We start from the raw sequence: 20,498 nt of genomic DNA on the forward strand, positions 1-20,498 counted from the left end.
ACAAATGGGCAAGAACCATCCTGTGACTCACCAAGAAATAATCATTTTAGAAAAACAACACACACATATGCATACTTGCACACACTACACACACTGACCTATCCAGAAGAAAATCATAGAGAATAGAGAATAGAGAAGAAATGTGTCTACCTTACTGAAAAGGCTTCACCAGTTACTTTTTTCCTCTAATTTTTTCTTTTCATTTTTTCTCCTCTAGAAGAAACTGATTTTTATCAGAGTAAAGAGGTTTCAATGAGGAAATTCACTCTATTAATGCAGACCAGCAACCTTTCTGTATCTTATAGTTTTATAGAGGAATGTTGGGGTACTGAGAGGTTAAATGATTATCCAGGCTCATACATCCTAGACAGTGTGTTCAGTAGGAACAAACCATAAGAGCATAGATAGAGAGCTGAAAGGGACCTCAAAGGTATCTAGTCTAATCCCCTCATTTTACGGATAAGGAAATACGCCTAGGGAAGTCAACAGAAGCCAAAATCAAACAGGTTAAGTATCAGGGGTGGGATTTGAATCCAGGTCATATGACTCCAGAACTAGCTTCCTTCCCATCTTACCAGGCTATCACTCCAGTGGGTTCAAAAAGGTATAGATAAGGATAGAGACCATTGCAGGCATGGAGGACAGCTAAAGCAACAACATGTAGTTGGGACATGGAGTGTTGTGTGTATGGAACAGTAAGGCCAATATGGCTGGACCACAGAGAGTTGAGCGGGGTATTATATTAGAAGACTGGAAAGGTAGGAAGGAGCCATAAGAACTTTAAATGCCAAAGGAGTTCATACTTGACCTTTGAGACAAGGAAGCCAGTGGAATTTGTTGAGTGGGGGGAGAACATGATCAAACCTGAGCATTTGGAAAATCACTTTGGTACCCTGAGACCAGCTCTTGATCCCCTATAGCAGTGGTGTCAAATAGAAACAGAAGTCACTAATCCATACATAAAGATCCCAGCAGGCCACATATCAACTTAGTTTTAAAATGTAATGTTATCTAATGTTTCACTGTATTTTTATTTTGTTAAATATTTTCCAATTACGTTTTAATCTGATTCAGGAGTGTTGTGGGCCACATATGTTTGGCACCTCTGCCCTCTACCACCTGCCTCTCTTCCTCTAATTTAATTGTCTATTTTTTTCCTTGAGGGGGAGGAGGAAAATTTTAAAACTATGGATATAGTAGATTTAGGGCTCTTTTAATTTGCTCTGACTCTCTGTCAAGTGTTTCTTGACATAAGGGTCCCAGGATTGAAGAACTAAACCCACAATGGGAGCCCTCACAAATCACAAGAAATGGGACAAGCATGATCATTTGTCACGGCATGGAGACAGCAAGTCACCCAGCAGCCACGTTGATAAACAGAATGAACCCAACATTCATCTCCTTAATGGGACATTAATGTCTCCAATTGGCTGCGCCTGCCCCAGTGTTGAATCTGACTGTGGCACCTTCTAATTGCCCCAGAAAGCCAATAATTTATAGAGTGGGCTCTTTAATGGCTGCACAAATCTACCCAATCAATTTGGTGCCTTAATTGAAATTTGTGGCTTAACAAGAAAAATCATGCAGATGCCCCATTTGGACATGCTTCTGCATTTAGCTGCACATACAGGTCAGTGCTTTGCTTGTTGGGTGATGCCTGGAGACATGGCACAGGATCATTAGTTTATGTCAAATGCAGAAAACAGCTACACATTCACACATACAGGGGTGTGGTGAGACTCAAGTGAAAGAATAGATATAATGTACTTTGCAAACATTACAGCACTATATAAATGCCAATTATTGTTATTATTAGCCTGCAGTCATCAGGCCTCCAAACCTGGTGTTGACTTCATTCCCTGACTCTTCATTGTGTAGTAGCACTCCTACTAAGCTCAAGACATATTTACAAAGCAATATGAGTGTGCTGGTAAATGTTTAACACCCAGGGATTCTGGGGGAAATAAATCAAGCTGTGATTTGTAGTGACTGCTGATTTCTAAGTGAGTTCAAATCTGGCCCCAGACACTTTCTAGCTATGTGACCCTGGGCAAGTCACTTAATCCTGTGGGTCTCAGTTTCCCCACCTATAAAATGAGCTGAAGAAGGAAATGGCAAACCATTCCAGTACCTTTGCCAAGAAATCCCAGATGGGGTCACAAGGAGTTGGACATGACTGAAAAATGACTGAACAACAACAGCAAAAAGGCTCACACTGAAAATTTAACAACTGGCTCTTGCAAGCTAGTTAGAGTTGGTTCTGATATACCTCTGCAAACATCCATGGTGACCCCTTTCCTCATGTACCCTCCATTCTATCCCTAAAGAAATGGAATAGCCCTGACTCAAGATCTAAATCTGCACATCCATGTCTAATTAGGTCCCCTGATTAGGGTTTGGTCCTAATGAGGTCAGTATCATGGAGCCTTTGTGAGCTAGTCGATTTCACTCCATGCCTCAGCCATTGACTGCACTGTTAATCCTGGCCAGTCATTTCAGGAATGCATGTTGTTGGCTATTAGGAGGACTGGGCAAGAGAGTGTGCTTAGATCACTACACATCTATAAAGCCTATTAGTTGTAAAGACATTCCTACTTCACTGATGTTGGGTCCACAGTATTCTCTGCATAAAGGATAAGTTAATGAGTGCTGGACATCAAAAATTACTTAGTCCAACCTCTTAATTTTATAGATGAGGAACTGAGGCCCCACAGAAGTTAAGTGATTGGCCTAAGGTCACATTTTTAGTAAGGGGGCAGAGTCAAGATTTGAACCCATGTCCTCCGGCTCCAAATCTAACACTCTTTCCATTCTATCATACTGCATGCATACATGAAATTAAGTTGTAAATGTTAAAATATAAAACACCAAAAACAACAACAATAACTCAACCTCAAAAACATCAACACAGCCTGACCCTATCCTGACTGATTCTAATTCTCTGTGTGATCTCAGGTAAGTCATTTTCCCCATCTGTAGAATGAGCAAGTTGTGTTAGGTAATCTCTAAGGTTTCTTCTAGCTTTAAATCTGTAATAATATGATCAATTCTATGACTCTGGGACAGAGAAGAACAGAATTCTAACCAAAAGTGATAATTTGGTAACACATTTCTCTGTCTATAAAAGTTCGAAGATGTTTACTAAATGACAATTCTTCATGTTGGGAGTGGAACTAGGTTGCATTATGAGAATTATTATAGCAACTCACATTTCTTTTGTGCTCTAAGGTTTAAAAAGTGTCTTTTGCCCACAATACTATGCTTTAGGTAACACAAATGGCACACTTGACCCACCAGGCAGGAAAAGATGTTCTTTGCAGTGTTTTTTTGGTTGTTGTCCCCTCCCACTTCTTCTGGCTAGGATTTCCCCACGTGTGGAATGTGCTCCCTCCTCACCTCTGCTTCTTAGTACCCTTTGTTCCCTTCAAGGCTCAGTTCAAGTGTTATCTCCTACACAAAGTCCTACTTGATTTTCCTTAGTTATTAGGACACTATTTCTCTCTTTCTCAAAATATCTTGATTTATTTATCTGTTTCCTTGTTGTCCTCTCCCACTAGAATGTTAGCTCCCTGAAGAAGGCAGGCATTGTTTTTAGTTTTTTTCTTTGTAGCCCTGGAATTTGGCACAATGCCTTGTATTACCATCACCTTGGTGCAAGGCCTAATCACCTTATATCTGGGTTATTGCAATTACCTGCTGGTTGGCTCCCTTGCATTAGGTCTCTTCCCACTCCAGTCCCTCCTCCACTCAGCTGTCAAATTGATCTTCCTAAAGTACAGGTCTCTTCATATTGCCTACCATATTCAATAAACTCCAGTAGTTCCCAGTTACCTCCAGGATCAAATATAAAATCCTTTATTTGACTTTTAATCCATTCATAACTTCCTTCCCCCCTACTTTTCTGGTATCCTTTTACCTTATTCCTATCCATGTACATTGACACTAGTCCCCTTGTAGTTCCTCAAATATGACACTCCATCCTCTGATTAGTATGTTGCCTTGAACGTAGTAAGTGCTTAATAGGTGCTAGGTGACATAGTAGGCACTGTACTCTGTGATCCAAACAAACTAGACTTCCCTCTGTTCCTTGTGCACAGTGCGCCATCTCTCATCTCCATCTCTTTTCATTGGCCATTCCCCCTTGGAACACACTTACTCCTTGTCTCTGCCTCACAGAATCCCTCTCTTCCTTTAAGATGCAGTCCAGGGTACCATCTTCTTCATTAATTCTTTCCTGATCCCCTCAATTGCTGGGGCCCTTCCTCCCAAACTACTCTGTATTAAAATTTTGTGTGTATGTATATATATGGAGATAAGTATATCTCCATATATAGATATGTATATTTCCATATATGTAGATATATCTCTCTCTACATATACACATAATATACATATAGGTATATCTTCACATGTACACAATATACATATATACACATATAAATAAGTATTTATTAGATATATTTTCACATGTACTTGTCTTCCCCATTAGAATGCAAACTCATTGTGAGTAGGGATTGTTTCAGTCCTTTTTTACTTGTATCCTCAGTGCCTAGCACAGTGTCAGACACATAGCAGGTGCTTAATAAATATTCATTGACTGTTTCAGATCGATTGTTGAATCTGATTGATTAGATGCAGGGTGAGGCTGGTACTGATGGGTGAACCTGGGCAACATTTTTAGGATGTTAGTGAGCCAGCAGATATCCAGAATTTAGCATGACCAGGATCTTTGTCCTTTATCCACTTTCCTAAAAACAAGGTTTGAAAAGGAGGAGTACATGAGAGGGCTGAAACAAGAGTAAAGAGAGTATCTTATGTAATTCATACCTCTGAAAACTGAAGTCTCCCAAAATCACTGGGTGGGTTGGCAATCTTAAAGACTTTCTTTGGCATAACCCATGTTTCCAGGGTCTCCAGTTTGCTCACAGCTAGATTTGTTGCATGGTGTTTGATTAGGAAGCCTTGGAAACGGTCAGCAAGGAAGTACAGATGAACAGACACTGGATGACCCATTGGATAGTACCTGAAAAATAGAAACACACATTCATGACTGGGAGCATGCCCAAATCAGAGCCAAGGGAGGCTGAGAGGCACTACTTCTTAAGCACTTAGCCTATTGTAGGTTTGGGTTAATAAGGCTGGCCTGCTGAATAGAAGATATGGGTTTTATTGCTGAGTCAACTCCTTAGGCCATGTAAGGAAGATGCAAGGGGGTACTGATGTGAGAGGTGATTGGTGACCAAAGACAAACAGCTTACTAGATAATTTTGACAAGAGCTGTGGCACTCAGAATCATTAGGTGATGTATGGTGTAGTGGAAAAAGCCCTAGATTTGGACCTAGAGGACATGGGGTCAAATCCAAGCTCTGACACAACTGGTGTGATACTGGGATGAGTCACTTCATAGGGTCACAGAAGTCAAACTTGAAAATCTCTCTTGGGTTGCTTGATTCAATTTCTCCCTAATTTTATAGATGCAGAAACAGATGAGGCCCAAGGAGATTAAGGACTTGCCCAATGTGATATATATAGTTAATGCCAGCAGAGGTATTTCAACCCAGGTTTCCTGCCTTAGCTTTGCTGTTTTTCCTATACCATACACTGTCTTTCCTTCATTTCTCTAGTCCTGTTTTCATATCTATAAAATGAGATATCTAGGCTAGATTATCTGGAAAAGCTTTTTTAAACTTTAAACTTTATGATCCAATGATATTATGTACCACCTGAGGCAAAAATGCCACAGGCTGCCACTCCACTAAACTATGATTAGCCTTGAGCATTGTGGCATAGTGGATAGTCAGGAAGTCTTGGGTTCAAGTCCTGCCTCTGAGGTCTATGTGACCCTGGGGAAATCACCAAACCTCTCAGCACTTGAGGTAACTCCCTAAGACTATAAATTGCAGAGAAGGTGCCAACTTGTATTGATAGAAGGGAGTCCCTTTATTGGGTCTTCCCCATACCAGTGGAAATCATGGGTCCAGAACAAGTGGTCATAGGGAACATGTCATATTGAGAAGAGTCAGAGATTTTAGCATCAAAAGACCTGCTTTTGATTCCCAATTCTGTCACTTACTACCTGTGTACCCTTGGGCAGGCCACTTAACCAGTTAGGGACTCGTTTCTTCAGCTATAAAATGAAGGCCTTGGCAAAGATGACCTCTAAGGTCTCTTTAAAAAAACTCTAAATCTTAGGTCAAGGACCTATCAAGGATCTTTCAGGGACCTGTGGGTGACAGGTAGGAGGAGGACAGGCAAATTTCAATAGGTGAGCCTGCAAATATTCAGATCTACTTCTCCCTCTAACCTCCCCATTCAGGAAGCACATGTTGATAAGTGAATTCCAATGACATGGAACTAAGGTAAGAGTAACAACCACCAAAGCAAGCAGCCAAAGAAGAGAGGGTCAACTTTTCATTTGGAATACGCTTAATGAGGATAGCCAGTCAGGAAGTGGTATTTTCTTACAGCCCCTGACACTATGCAATTCTGTTCACATAGCTTCTGGAATAAGTACAGCCCAGCAAGCTATAAACAAGACTAACACTAATGGACTATGGAAAAACAGCCCACAAGGCCAAGCAACCAACACAAGCAATCATCTCACTGCTGTTTGGGATCCCAAGACCTACTGGTTTCATGATAGGCAGTGGCAAATATGTGGTTGAGGAATAGCCTGAATCAATGAGATGCAACTAAAGGATCACTTCTGAAAGGGGAGACTCTTAGCAGCGGCTGCCCCAGTGAGAGTCTGACTCTATTTTGGCAATATTTTTGACCACCAGAATACTTATTGGAAGTAACCTAAACCTTCTCTTAGTTTCCTAGGTCATATGCACACTTGTCCTTCTTGATCAGTGTGTGAGATGGAGAAAAGAGGAAGGCAATGAGGAGCTATTTTAAATGGCCAACTCTTGCTTCTGAGTGGGTATAAACACACCGCCTAGCCTAGTATAAGGCTGGACACACAGCAAGTTCTTAATATATGGATTAACTTAACTTAAAGTTTTCTAGTATATACATTCAGAGCTGGAATGTCCTCAGAGGTCATCTTGGCCAATCCTCTGATTTTAGAAATGAGGAATCTGAAACCAGAGGATTACGTGATTCGCTTAGGGTATATGTGCTTTGAGCATAGCTCAAAGTTGAACCTGCTTCCTTTGATTCCAAGACCATCTCTCTTCTCTATTGTGTTATATAAGCTGCTCCAGAGTACAATTCTTTTTCCTTTCTCTCTTCTCCTTTTCCATCCTGGATTCCTTGCAAAGTCAAGAAGCAACAGATGGATGGGAGATGCACAGTATAAGGTGAGATAGGAAATTGGGAGTAATTATTCCTCTCTCTTCAACTGAAACCCTAACATTAAAAAAGTCTCTCTCAGTTCAGTGGCAAAAGTCCCTTAGTGATTTATGCAAAAGAAGCCTGGTTTACATGTTTGGCTGTGTAAGGGGCCAGCTCCTATCCTCTGCTTGAATTTTACCTCTGATGATTACTACCTTGGGTGGGTCACTGGCCATTCCTGGACAATCAGTTTCCTCATTTACAGTATGAGAGGGTTGGCTTAGATAGCCTCTGAGATGCTCTCCAGCTCAACATTTAAGGTCTTATGACACTGTCTCCTTGGGTGGGAGTGATGCATGCACTCAGGGAGGGTCAAGAAGGTACCCAAAATACAAATCTGTAAGCTGTGCAAATCTCTGGTACTCCCTCACCCCCTAACCCCAAGGAAAACACATTTGAAATGGTTTCTTACTCATAGAACAGATTAATTACCCCTACTTCTCCATTTTAAAATCAACACAAAAGAATTTCTTCTTCTAGGAAGCTACCTGGAATTAATCCCACTTGACCAATTACACTTTTCCTTTTTCTTCACTGTCTCCACACTCAGTGTGTACTATATTCATTTGCTGGTATTATGAAATTATTTATGCATGTATAGTCTATAGTCTATATTTCCCCCATTCCAAAGTCTTCTTTACATACCTCCTCTGTTCACCCTCTGCCTAGCACCCAATGCAGTGCTCAGGCATAACTGGAGAAAAGAAAAAGATAGAAAGAAGAAAAGGGGAGGGAAGGGGAAAAAAGGAGAGAATGAAGGAGAAAGTGAGGGAAAGGGAGAGAGAGGAAAGAGAGGGTGGGGAGAGAGACAGAGAGAGAAGGGAGAGAAAGAGGAGGAAGTGAGAGAATGCTGAGAGAGGGAGTGAAGTTACAAGAGCTCAGAATCCTTAATAGCTTGTAAAATAAAAGGCTGCCCGCTTCAACAAAGTTTAAATTGTCCAGCACTTATACTGTACTTGTTGTCCCATAATAACAGCATTCCACAAATTACTGCCCCCATTCTGTTAAATATAAGTTTCCTTCCAGTCTCCATCTGAAGTCTAAGTTTTTATGCCCAATTACAATGGTTATATAAACCTCCTGTGTTTATCCATTTCTTGAAATCATTGCCTTGTTACAAAGGATGAGATGTGAAATAAAGAAAAAATGAAATGTGTGTGCCTCTTAAAATGGCTTCTTGGGCAAAGGCAGCTGGGTTAAACACATAAACACACACACACACACACACACACACACACAGTCTTTCCTTCAGAGCTTTGACAAGGAAAAAAATAAAGCAAAAACAATGCAACTGTTATTACTTGACAGTAGAATCCACAGTTGACAGAAGTGTAACCAGGTACTGCTCACAGGTTTCTAGGGCATATGTTTTGGTCCTTTGCTGGTCTGTCCTAAAGATCCAATGCTATGATGACTAATACGCTTGTACTTCACCTTCAGCTGCAGAAATTCTCCTAAAGAGGGTATAAATCAAAATCTATTGCAAAAGCAATGGGGGAGCTGGGTCTGTTTTAAAGACTCTCTGCCAGTGACTCCTTTTGTAAGCCAAACAAACCTTTTTAGAATGGAAATTATCATTCCTTAATTGATTTGTTTCATAAATTCAGGTTTTATATGCTAGGATTGCTTAAAATGGAGTACACCATTACCTGGTATAACCCTCAAAGATTTCCAAGCTCCAGCCTGCTTATTTCAAGAATATTTTGCCCAAGGAAAGCCTACGTCAACAAAAGGATGTGAATTGTCTTTGTAAGTACACTATAAGGAGACATGCTCTGTCATGACGATGATAATTTTGTTTGTTTTTTTTGGCCTGGATATGTGATTTCATTGGTATAGGGAACTCCCAGGGAGAAAACTCCCTCCACTAATGCTGATTAATGAGTATTATACAATTTTTAATTTTAGAGAGCTGTCTGGTACACAGAAAATTGAGTTCTAGGGCACTAGGAGGTTAATTGATTTGCCTAGAGTCACACTTCGAATGTGACTTGAACCAAGAGAGATTTAAAGCAAGGACTTCTTAACTCTATACCTATATCTGTAAAGCGAGAGGCCTTAGTACACTAGCTGATGATGGGAAATTCTATTTGTCACTTTAGTTGTCTTGCAGGGATACTTGATAAGAAGACATTACAGAGCAGGAAGGAAGCTCAGGGAAGAGGCAGTATGTTTGGGATTCGTGGTGGGAGGGAAAAAAAGGAGACTTTACTTGAAGAGAAAGCATAGGACAATGGAAAGCATGCTGGATTTGGAGCCAGAGAACCTGAGTTCTAATCCCGGCTCTGCTATTTCCAACCTATGTGACCTTGGGCAAATCACTTAACTTCCCTGGGCCTCAGTTTCCTCACCTGTAAAATGAGGGATTTGAATTATATGATGTCTAAGTCTCTTCTAGCTCTCAGTCGGTGATCCTATGATACTTCTCTCCCTTTCATTCCACCTCCCCACCACCCATGGTATCATAAAGGAGGGAAGACAGGGAAAGGAAGAGAAGGTAGAAGAAGAAAGAAAAGGAAGAGAGAAAAAGAAGGAAGGAAGAGGAGATGAAAAAGAAGGGGGAAGGAGTTGGGGGGGAGGGGAAGAAGAAGCAAAACCTAGAGTAGGGCTTCTTAACCTGGGATTGATGGACATTTAAAAACAACTAATGGGGGGGCAGTTAGGGGGTGCAATGGATAGAGCACCAGCCCTGGAGTCAGGAGAACCTGAGTTGAAATCCAGCCTCAGACACATAACATTCACTAGCTGTGTGACTCTGGGCAAGTCACTTAACCCTAATTGCCTCACCAAAAAGAAAAAAAAAAAAGACTGAAAAAAAATTAATGACTGTATTTCACTATAACTGATTTCCTTACAAATCCTATGTATTTTATTTTATGTATTTAAAAATACTATTCTGAGAAAGGGCCCATAGGTTTTACCAGATTGCCCAAAGGGTCCAGGACACAAAAGAAGATTAAGAACTCATGAGCTAATATATATTCAGAAATTCAAATAGTTTTCATCCCCTTGGAAGAAATAAAACAAAAGGAAAATCTCCCAAACACCTAACAAATACTGATTCCCCCTTTGTTTCCTTCTTCTTCCCCTCTCTCTCATGGCCAACTAGTTTACCCAACCCAGCTTATGTTGTCTTTGGTCCCCATGGTTAGGCGTCTTATAAGGAAAAGCAAAGGGCCTCTGGGCTCACCTGCAGCTATTCTCGCCATTGGTGTGTAAAGATGTCTCAGCTCTCCGGAGGCCCAGGCGGGTAAATGAGTGGTACATGGTCAATGCCACATCACTGATACTGTGGATCCCATCAGGTTCATCATAGACATTCTCCCAGTAGGACCGCAGACCTGGGGTGCCCGAGGGATAATTCCCATAAAGGTAATAGTCCAGCTGGCCAATTATTTCTTGATTCACCACAGCCTCAAATTTACGTGCAAAGAACGTCGGTCGGGCAGTTTGCTGCGCTCACGGGATGAAAAGAAACTGAGTTAATTATTGTCAGAACCAGAGGATATTAGAGCTGGAAGTGGCATTAGAGATGGAATCCAACCCTTTTATTTTAATCAGGAAACTGAGAGAGAGAGAGAAGTAAAGTGACTTGTTCAAGGCCAAATAGCTACTTGGTAGCTTATTACTATCTTGTTCACCATCCTGTGAACCTTTGTAAATAAGGCTTAACAATAAGGCCAGTTAGATGGTGCAGTTGATAGAGTGCTAGGGCTAGAGTCAGGAAGACTCTTCTACCTGAGTTCAAATCAGGCCTCAGACACTTACTAGTTGTGTGACCCTGGGCAAGTCACTTAACCTTGTTTGCCTCCGTTTCCCCATCTGTAAAATTAGCTGGAGAAGGAAATGGAAAACCGTTTCAGTATGGGGTGACGAAGTGAAAAAAATGACTAAAATAACTGAACAACTGAACACCACCACCCAGAACTAGATGCAATACTCCAGATATGATCTAACCAAAGGAGAACACAACAGGCATATTACCACTTTCAATTTGGACATTATTCTGCTGTTAATAAAGCCCAATGTAGCATTAGCTCTTTTTGAGCTCACAGTCCATTAAAACTCCCAGGACCTTTTCCGAATGCCTAGACTTTTCTCTATTCTCAACCTTCTTGTCCTTTCTACAGTATTTGACACTGTTGACCACACTGTCCTGAATATTTCTGGGTTTTCATTTCTCTGCTCCGTTCTGATTCTCCTCCAAACCTATGTAATTTGTTCTTCTTTGTCTCCTTTGAAGTATCATAATCCATGTGTCAACCTCGTTTATATCTCCAAACTCTATCCCGGGCCCTCTTTGCTCTCCCTAGGAGATCTCACCAGCTTCTAAGGAATCAGCTATCACCTCTATGCAGTGATTCTCAAACCCACACATTCAGCCCTTATCTCTTGCCTCAGCTCTATGCCAACATTTCCAATTGCTGCTAGACATCTCCACTTGGATGTCCTATAGACAACATATGTTGAGAAAACTCAACATATCCAAAACAAAATTATTGTATTTCCCCCTATGCCTCATCTTCCGAATGTCTATTTTGAGAGTTCCAATAATTCTTCCCAGTCACCTAGGTTTATAGCTTAGGACACCTTCTTGACTCTTCACTCTCACTCACTCTCCATAGCTAATTAGTTGCCAAGTCCTGCCAATTCTGCATCTCTCACATCTGAATACTTCACTCCACTCATAGCATGTCACCTCTTGCCTGAACTACTGCCATAGATAACTAATTGGTTTTCCTTTCTAGTCTCCCTCCTTTCCAATCTATCATCCACTTTGCTATTCAACTAACATTCCTAAAGTACAGGTCTGATCATGTTACTTCCCTGCTCAGGAAGCTTCATGGTTCCCTTTTGCCTCTGGGAAATATAAAGGACAGCTAGGTGGTGCAGTGGTTGGCTGTTAGGCCTGGAGTCAGGAAGACTCATCTTTCTGAGTTCAAATCTGACCTCAGACACTCCACTAACAATGTGACCCTGGGTGAGTTACTTAACCCTGTTTGCCTCAGTTTCCTCATCTGTAAAGTGATCTGGAGAAGAAAATAGCAAATCACTGCAGTATATTTGCAAAGAAAACCATAAATGGGGTCATGAAGAGTCAGACATGTCTGAACAATATAATGATACTCCTGTATGTGTGTGTGTGTGTGTGTGTGTGTGTGTGTGTGTGTGTGTGAGAGAGAGAGAGAGAGAGAGAGAACACAAAAATAGGCCAAGGAGAAGGGCCCTCTTGTTAGAAATTGGAACAAAGAAGAAGATGTGAGAATGTGGGTGGAAGATGTAGAGTGGGGGAAATCCGGGACCTCTCCTTAGTAAAGTAGGTGAGTTCTGATGAAATTTTTTTTTTTAAATGGAAGGAAAGGGGGTGGTGTTAGGGAGCTTCAGGACAGAAGGTATGGAAGAGATGCTTCACGGAACACGATAGACCGTCAATCAGAAAAGAATAAAAGGATTATTACGTAGCACTGAAGTCCCATTGAGATGATATAATGTGAATTCTTAATCCAAACTGGCATGGTTGCATGACTTCCTTCAGCAGTGTTCAGCAGCACAAATCAGATGGTACAAGTGAATGAGGTTTAAGAATTGGCATTGCATGAACTGTGATACGATGAGAGGGCAAGGGATTCAAGGAAATGTGCCTCCCACAGTTCTGTCCTGGGCCCTCTTCTCCTATGCTGTCTCACTTTAGTAGTTTCCCATGGGTTCAGCTAGGATCTCTATGCATATGGTTCGGCAGTTAGGCTCAGTGGATAGAGTGCAGGGCCATGAGTAAGGAAGACCTGAGTTCAAATCTCTCCTCAGACACTTACTAGCAGTATAACCCTTGACAAGTCCCTTAATCTGCCTCAGTTTCCTCATCTGTAAAATGGGGATAATAATATTTTCCTCCCAGGGTTATTGTGAGGCTCAAATGAGATTAATAATTGTAAAGTGCTTAGCACAGTGCCTGGCACAAAGCAGGTGCTATATAAATCTTAGCTATTCTTCTTCCCAGATCCATTCCTAACCTCACTCCTGAGCTCCAGCATTGCAGCCTCAACTGCTTTCTGGACATCATAAATTGGATGTCCCATGCACATCTCAAACTCAACATGTCCATAACAAAATTCATTATCTTTCTCCCCAAACTCTCCTGTCTTTCCAGCTTCCCTATTACTGTTGGGGAATGACCATGCTCCCAAGAACACAACCCTCAATGTCATCCTCAACTATTCACTTACACTCACACTGCACCCACCACCCCCATCCAATCTGTTGTCAACTCATACCTTCTAACTCCATAACACAGTTAGTATATTCTCTTCTCTCCACACACATGGCAACTCACCACCTCATTACCTGACAAATCCAATATCCTTCTAATTGTTCTCTTTGGCTCAAGTCTCTCCCCATTCCAATCCATTCTCCACTTAGCTGTCAAGAAGATTTTTCTGATGCTATCACACCCTCCCCCCAACCCCAAGTTGTCTGTATTCTGTTCAATATCATATAAATACTTATTTATGTATATGCTATATCTAAAAGCAGGGTCCATGTTGATCCTATCTTTCCTAGAATGCACCATAGTGTTTTATGTGTACAAAATACATGTAGTAGGCACATAATACATGTTTGTCAAATTGAATTGAAGCTTCAAGTTATCTTCAGATGTAAGTATACCATTTAAGCCTTCATTTAAGTGACTAATAAAAGTGTTCAACAGAACAGGGCCAAGTACAAAGACCTGGGGCATTCTATTATCTATATCTATATCTATATCCATCTATATCTAATCTATCTGTCTCTCTATCTCTCTATCTATATCCCTCTAGGTTGACAGGGATCCACCATTTGCCACTTTTTGAGGCTAGTGTTGTGGCTGTTGAGAACTAACAGAATTAGTTCCTGGGGATCCACTTTCTTGTAAGTCTCTTAAAATATCATCAGCCTGAGAAACTATAGCTATGCTCCTGCCTGGAGGCAGGGGGAAGAACTCAATGACCTTTCAAGGTCTTCTCCTTATATGATTCTCTGGTCACGTCCAGATTTTCTAAAAGGGCATTTTTCTATATTTATCAGCCTCTTACACTGTTTTCTTTGAACACTAACTTCAAGCTCTTTATAGCCAATGGATTCTTGATTTTTGACATTTGGGAATATGCTTGATCTTTAGGACACATGCAGGCTATTTACTGTGAAAGGAAGTGAGGTGTGTGTATATGACTGCCAGTTCAATTCAACAAGCATTTGTTAAATCCCTATGGGCCAGGCACTGTGCAGGAATGCTGAGCAGAAAAAAAGATAAATAGCAAACAGTCTCTATGTCAAGTTGCTATTGGGAAAATATACACAAATTAATTCATGGAAGGGAGGGTACTAACAACTAGAGAGATTAAGAATGGAACTTCAGTAGGAAGGGGTTCTTCAGAGGAGGCTTGAAGGGAGTTAGGGATTCTCAGGGGCAGAAGTGAGGAGAGAGGGTATTCCACGCATGGGAGAGTCTGGGCAAAGGCAAAGAGCTGTGGGAGATGGAATGTCATACGTGGGGAAGAGCAAACAAATCAGGCTGGGAGAAGTAGCTAGTGTATGGAGGAGAGTAATGCATGATACTCAATGTGCCAGGCACAGTGATAAGCACTGGGGATACAAAAAGAGGTAAAAGACAGTCCCTGCCCTCAAGGAGCTTACAATGGAATGGGGGAGACACCATGCAATCAAATAGATACAATGCAAGCTATATACAGGATAAATAGGAATTAATAAAGGGAAAGCACTGGAATTAAGAGAGATTAGGGAAGGCTTCCTGCAGTGGGATTTTAGTTGGGACTTAAAGGAAGCCAGGGAAGTCAGTAATGGGAAAGGGTGGAGAGCATTCCAGGCATAGGAGACAAAGAAAATTCCACAGAGCCGAGAGATAAAAGGTCTTATTCTTGGAATATCCAGGAGGCTAGTGTCACTGGATCAAAGATATGTTAGACAGGGAATAAAATGTAAGAAGACTGGAAAGGTAGTAGGGGGTCTAAAAGCTTTAAATGCCAAATGGAGGAATTTATATTTTATTGTAAAGACAAAGGGAAATGCTGCAATTTTTCTGAGCAAGGAAGTGACACGGTCATACCTGGGCTTTTAGAAACACCAACTTGATATTGATAATTTAGTTTCGTTCTCTCTTCTAAAAAATCAGATTAACTAATCTAATTTATTTTATTTTATTAACCAGCTTCTAGTTAGGAAGATCAATTTAACAGTTCTGTGGAGAGTATGGATGGGTAGGAGAGAGATCAAAAGCTAGGAGACCAGTAAGCAATCTACTGCTAGAATCCTAAGGAGACATGAACTAGATTAGTGAGTTGGACTATGGTAGTAGCCATATGAGTAGGGAGAAGGGGACATATGTGAGAGATATTGTACAGGAAGAAGTAAGAAGGCTTACTGATTAGATATGAGGGGTGAGAGAGAAAAAAGAGCTGATAATGACTCCAAGGTTGTAGACTTAGGTGACTAGAAGGATGGTGATAATCTCAATAGGGAAGGCAGGAAGAGAGGAATATTTGAGGGAAAAGACATCATGAACTCTGTTTTGGAGGTGTTGAGTTTGAGAAGCTTAGGGTACATTCATTTGGAGATGTCCAACAGGCAGTGAGTGATGTAGAATTGAAGTTCAGGAGAGAGACTAGGGCTGGATATATGGATTTTGGAACCATTTGCATAGAGATGATAATTGAACCAATGGGAACTGATGAGATCACACAGAGAGAATGTAGTAGTTCCTTGTATTTTTTGTTCTGTTAACTCTTTTCAACAAAAGCAATGCTTTCTAAACTCCTAGGTTCTCTTTATAATATCTAGCTAGCATTTAACTAAAATGTTTTACAGAATATTCTGTAATTACTTATTACTGGTATCATAAAAGAATTTTTTGCACCAAGCCTTTGGACCATCATCTTGAACTCTCAAAGGGTTTGTGAATCAGTAAATGGGAGTCACTAGTGTAGAGACAGCCCCTAGGTGGCACACTGCACAGAGCACTGGGCCAAAAGCCAGGAAGACTCATCTTCCTGAGTTCAAATCTGGCCTGAGGTACTTACTAGCTGTGTGACTCTGGGCAAGTCATTTAACCTGGTTTGCCTTAGTTTCCTCATCTGTAAAATGAGCTGGAGAAGGAAGTGGTAAACCACTCCAGCATTAGCATTAGCATCCAGCATTAGCACTCCAGGATCTTTGCCAAGAAAACCCCAAATGGGGTCATGAAGAGATGGACATGACTGAACAACAGCAACAAAGTATAGAGAGAGCAGAGAAGAGAATCTAGGCACAGAGTCCTACTTTACCCTTCCTGCATAGGGGAATGGAAGGTAATTTTTCAAAGGAGGGTGAAAAAGAGTGATTAGATACATAGAAGGGGAAGTAGAGTTATGAAAATCCAGGGAGGAATGAACTTCTAGGAAAAAGGGGATAGTCAACAGTGTCAACTGTCAAATACTAAAGTCAATACTTTAGTGAAGTTAGAATTCTATGAAAATAATATTAATTCAGGCCAATCAGGGAAAGGCAATTATGATCAGCTAAGAAGTCTGAATTATGCAACAGTTATGCAATCAAGTGGTGCCAAGCTAAGGCACCACTTGATTGCATAACTGTTACATCAATTGCTATCATTTAAATAGGTTCTGCTAGGTGTCTAAAACCAAGTTATTATTTTTTTGAGCAGGTCAAACATTTACCGTGCAATTTTGTTCATGTTACATAAATTTCCTTACTAGATCATACCCTTGAGAACAGTGAAAGGATACATTTCGGCCCACTTGCTGTCTGAATTAGCACAAATTCCAAATTAGTGGGGCCTGAACTAATTAGATTTCATGGTACCATGAAATTTGCCCTCAGAAATCAGCCCATCAGAGACAGCTGGGAAATCGATGGAAGTTGATGTGTGTAAAACTTGAGGAAGCAGAAAGGAAAAGGCTGAGTACCTGTCTTGTTTGGTTCACACATTTTAGTCTTTCCTTTCCTAATCAAGGGAGAAAGAAAGAGAAGAAAATGCCAGGAAACCTATTGTGTGTAAATAGGCTCGACACCAAGAAAGCAAGGAAATGTCGTACTGAACTTTATGAAAACTCTTTCGAAACATTCAAAGAAAACAGCAATTCTCTGCATAAAGAGAAAAATAAAAATAGCAAAATGCTGGACAATACAGTCTAGCTACCTAGCAGCCAATTTAGTCAAGTGAATATCTGGAATAATAAACTGTACCCTCAGAGTCTTCTGTAGGGAGTTGGGGAAAAGAAAAATGGGGAGACTCTTTGGATTGCTCATTATTCTTAGGATCTGGGTTGTATATTAACGGCATCATCTATCTAAGCAAGGGGACATATTTAGTCCCTATTGGGGATAAGGTGGGAGACTAGGTAGCACCAAGAGGACATAGTATGGGACTGTGGGACCCAGGGGACCTCTGCCATCAATGTAACCTTGGCCAAGTTACTTTATATCTCTGGGGTTCAATTTTTTTCATCTGCAAAATAAGGTAGATTAGACTAAAGTGCCTCTCAGCCCTTCTCAATCTATGATCCTATGACCTCACTGGTCTGTGGTCCCTATATCAGCCTTTGCCTCATTTTCTTCTCACTGGGTTCAGATGACAAATAAGCCCTACTTTTACCCCAACTTTTTCCTCTACATTTGCCTAGATTCCATGGTTTTCAGAGTTAAAAATTCTGATGATTATTTCATGAGAAGGTTACCATTAACCATTACCATTAGTCTGAACTGTTATCAACCATTCTCATAAGGATGACATGAACTCTTGGAATTGGGTTAGCTTCCCCAACATCAAACAGGGAAACCAAAAGGAACCCATTGGAACATAGGATATTTTCAGCCCTCTCTCCTAGAGGGCACTGGTTGACTACGAGAGCAAAGGAACAGGTGGGTAGAGAAATAATTTTGCAGCCTGGTGTGAAGCCAGAAGGGATCATGGTAGCTCAGGAGTCATCTGACTAATCAAAGCGCTTTCAAGCTAAGACGATTTCCCAAAAGCAAGAAAAGATTTGGGCTTATGAGACATAGGAGGGGGTAGTAGAAAGAAAAAGCATATGGTGAGGCTTGGGTTATGTTCTCTCGCTCACTGAAATCCTCTCAGTGACCTAGATCATTCTGGGCCCCGCTGGAGAAAGCATAGGCCCAGATGGGAAATGGTGCTTTCTCTACCTGGATTTTCAGGGAGTGTTCCTTGTGAATGAGGGAGGAAAAGTCTAAGTCAATTTTAGGGGATTAAAATAGGGACAAAAATAATGAAATCTCTACCTGTTATTCAAGGAAGACGGGCAGAATGTAATCAAGTTAAACCAGAGCAAGGGCTTAGGCAAAACACCCATTGCAAGGTAATCTGTCCAGCACCATAATTTAACATTTGCAGTGACTGTTTGGAAAGCAGCACGCAGATTCCACAGTCTACTCTGTTGACCTGAAAGTAATTTGTTTAATCTTTCTTGGAGCGAGTGAAATATAACCTGGGGAATTTCAATCCTACTCAAGTAGTAAGTCGAAAATTTCCCCAATGCAAACTCATATTTTTTGGGTTCTGTTTGTGTCTACAGGCAGCAAGTGGCAAGGATGAGAGCCAGGAGGAGAAAAGGAAGAAGACTTCACAGTCGGCTTAATACCAAGGCATCATTCATGGGAGTATGGTGTGGGCAGGAAGAGAAAGAGAAGAAATGTCTGAGAGAGGTGGCTGCAAGAGAATAAGAACTGGGAGGGGAAAGGTTTGTGGTTTCAGGTATAAAATCTGTAAGACTGAAACTAGGGAGATAGAGAGAAAGAGAGAAAAGATGGGGGAGAAAGAAAGGGGGAAGAGAGGAGAAGCTTGGGAGAGAGTGGAGAAGAGAGATAAAAGAGATCAAAAGAGGGGGAAATAAAAAAGGAGAAGGGAGAGAGAAAAAGAGAAGGGGACAAAAGGGGAAAGTAAAGGATAGAAGCAAAGGAGACTTGGGACTTCGAATGCTTTCCAACTATCAGTTTGTTCATCTCGTTCCCCTATAGCTTACATGGGCTGTGAGCTCTTTGAGGATATGAACTGCTTTGTCTCATGCCCGTATTCCAAGGGGATATGGGTGTGTGGATACCTATTTTTGAGTCCTCCAATGATACATGTTAAATGGTTGATGGATTTTGAGGCGTCTATACTATACCATGAAGGACAAGCTGGAAAATGGAAAATTTAGTCAATCAGGTAGCAGCTGAGTATTTAATAAATGCTTTAGTTCATTCAAAATCCCATGTGATTTGAAAACCAAAATATTCCTCCCTGGCTACCATTTCCCAGTATGTGTTCAAACTCCTTGAAGGCAGGTACTATTTCACTCTTATATTTGCACCCCCAGTACTTGCCACATAGAAAGGTGTTTGAAAATGGTTTTCATTCATTTATTCATGATAAGTCACATGATTCCAAAGAACTGTCTAAGCTGATTTTTTTTTCTTTCACTGAATTAACTGGTTATTTTGGCATTCTGCAGAGCTGTTCTAAACCAAAACAGTCTGATTTGACCTCATTTGAGGGCATTTTTAAGACCTACTGGGGATACCATTAACACTCAAGGATGGGGATAATTTTCTCATTTTAGATTTCTATCACTCTGGGCATTGGGACATTGTACTTTTTCATTTATGGAATGGTCCGAATACCACAAGAGATAGGTACCATTCTCAATACATCCTTCGTAGCAATCTGAAGGGTGGGACAAGGAGACCTATCAGTTAAGACATGAGAAGATGTCACAGAATGAGCCTGAGATGATGTCAGGCTACTGTGGTCTGGATTCTAAATACTAGACCATGACATGTTAGGACAATCACTGTCTTCATGACTGACAAATCATGAATGAATGAATAAAAAGTGTTTTAAGCGTTTCCTATGTGCCAAGCAATAAATACAAATACAAAAATGAAAAAAAAAAATCCCTTTCCTCAAGAAGCTTACATTCTAATAGGGGCATTCATATAGAGGAATAGTGGCCAGGAGGGCTGTCTAAGTTTGAAAGCACAGGGATGGTAAATGAATATTATTTATCAAAAATACTTCTCATGTGCTAAGGATTGGTGATACTGCTGCTAAATCCAAGATGTGACTATAAGTAGTAAGAGTGACTTTATAAGCCACACACACAAAATTGGTC

At 40.8% G+C, this 20,498-nt stretch overlaps 1 protein-coding gene across 1 annotated transcript in view; it reads right to left on the minus strand.

Annotated features, from left to right (window-relative positions):
- The window catches only part of XYLT1 (xylosyltransferase 1), a 326,870-nt gene that overhangs the window by 26,585 nt on the left and 279,787 nt on the right, over positions 1–20,498 (minus strand). Inside the window, exons 8-9 of the mRNA XM_027839087.1 lie at positions 10,529–10,791; positions 4,828–5,023 (exon numbers count right to left, since the gene is read on the minus strand). Coding sequence (XP_027694888.1) covers positions 4,828–5,023; positions 10,529–10,791 — 459 coding nt within the window. The remainder of the gene's footprint in view (positions 1–4,827; positions 5,024–10,528; positions 10,792–20,498) is intronic.

The sequence above is a fragment of the Vombatus ursinus genome, unplaced genomic scaffold (assembly GCF_900497805.2).
Source record: "Vombatus ursinus unplaced genomic scaffold, bare-nosed wombat genome assembly UNPS02014832.1, whole genome shotgun sequence".
In the NCBI taxonomy this organism is placed as follows: Eukaryota; Metazoa; Chordata; class Mammalia; order Diprotodontia; family Vombatidae; genus Vombatus; species Vombatus ursinus.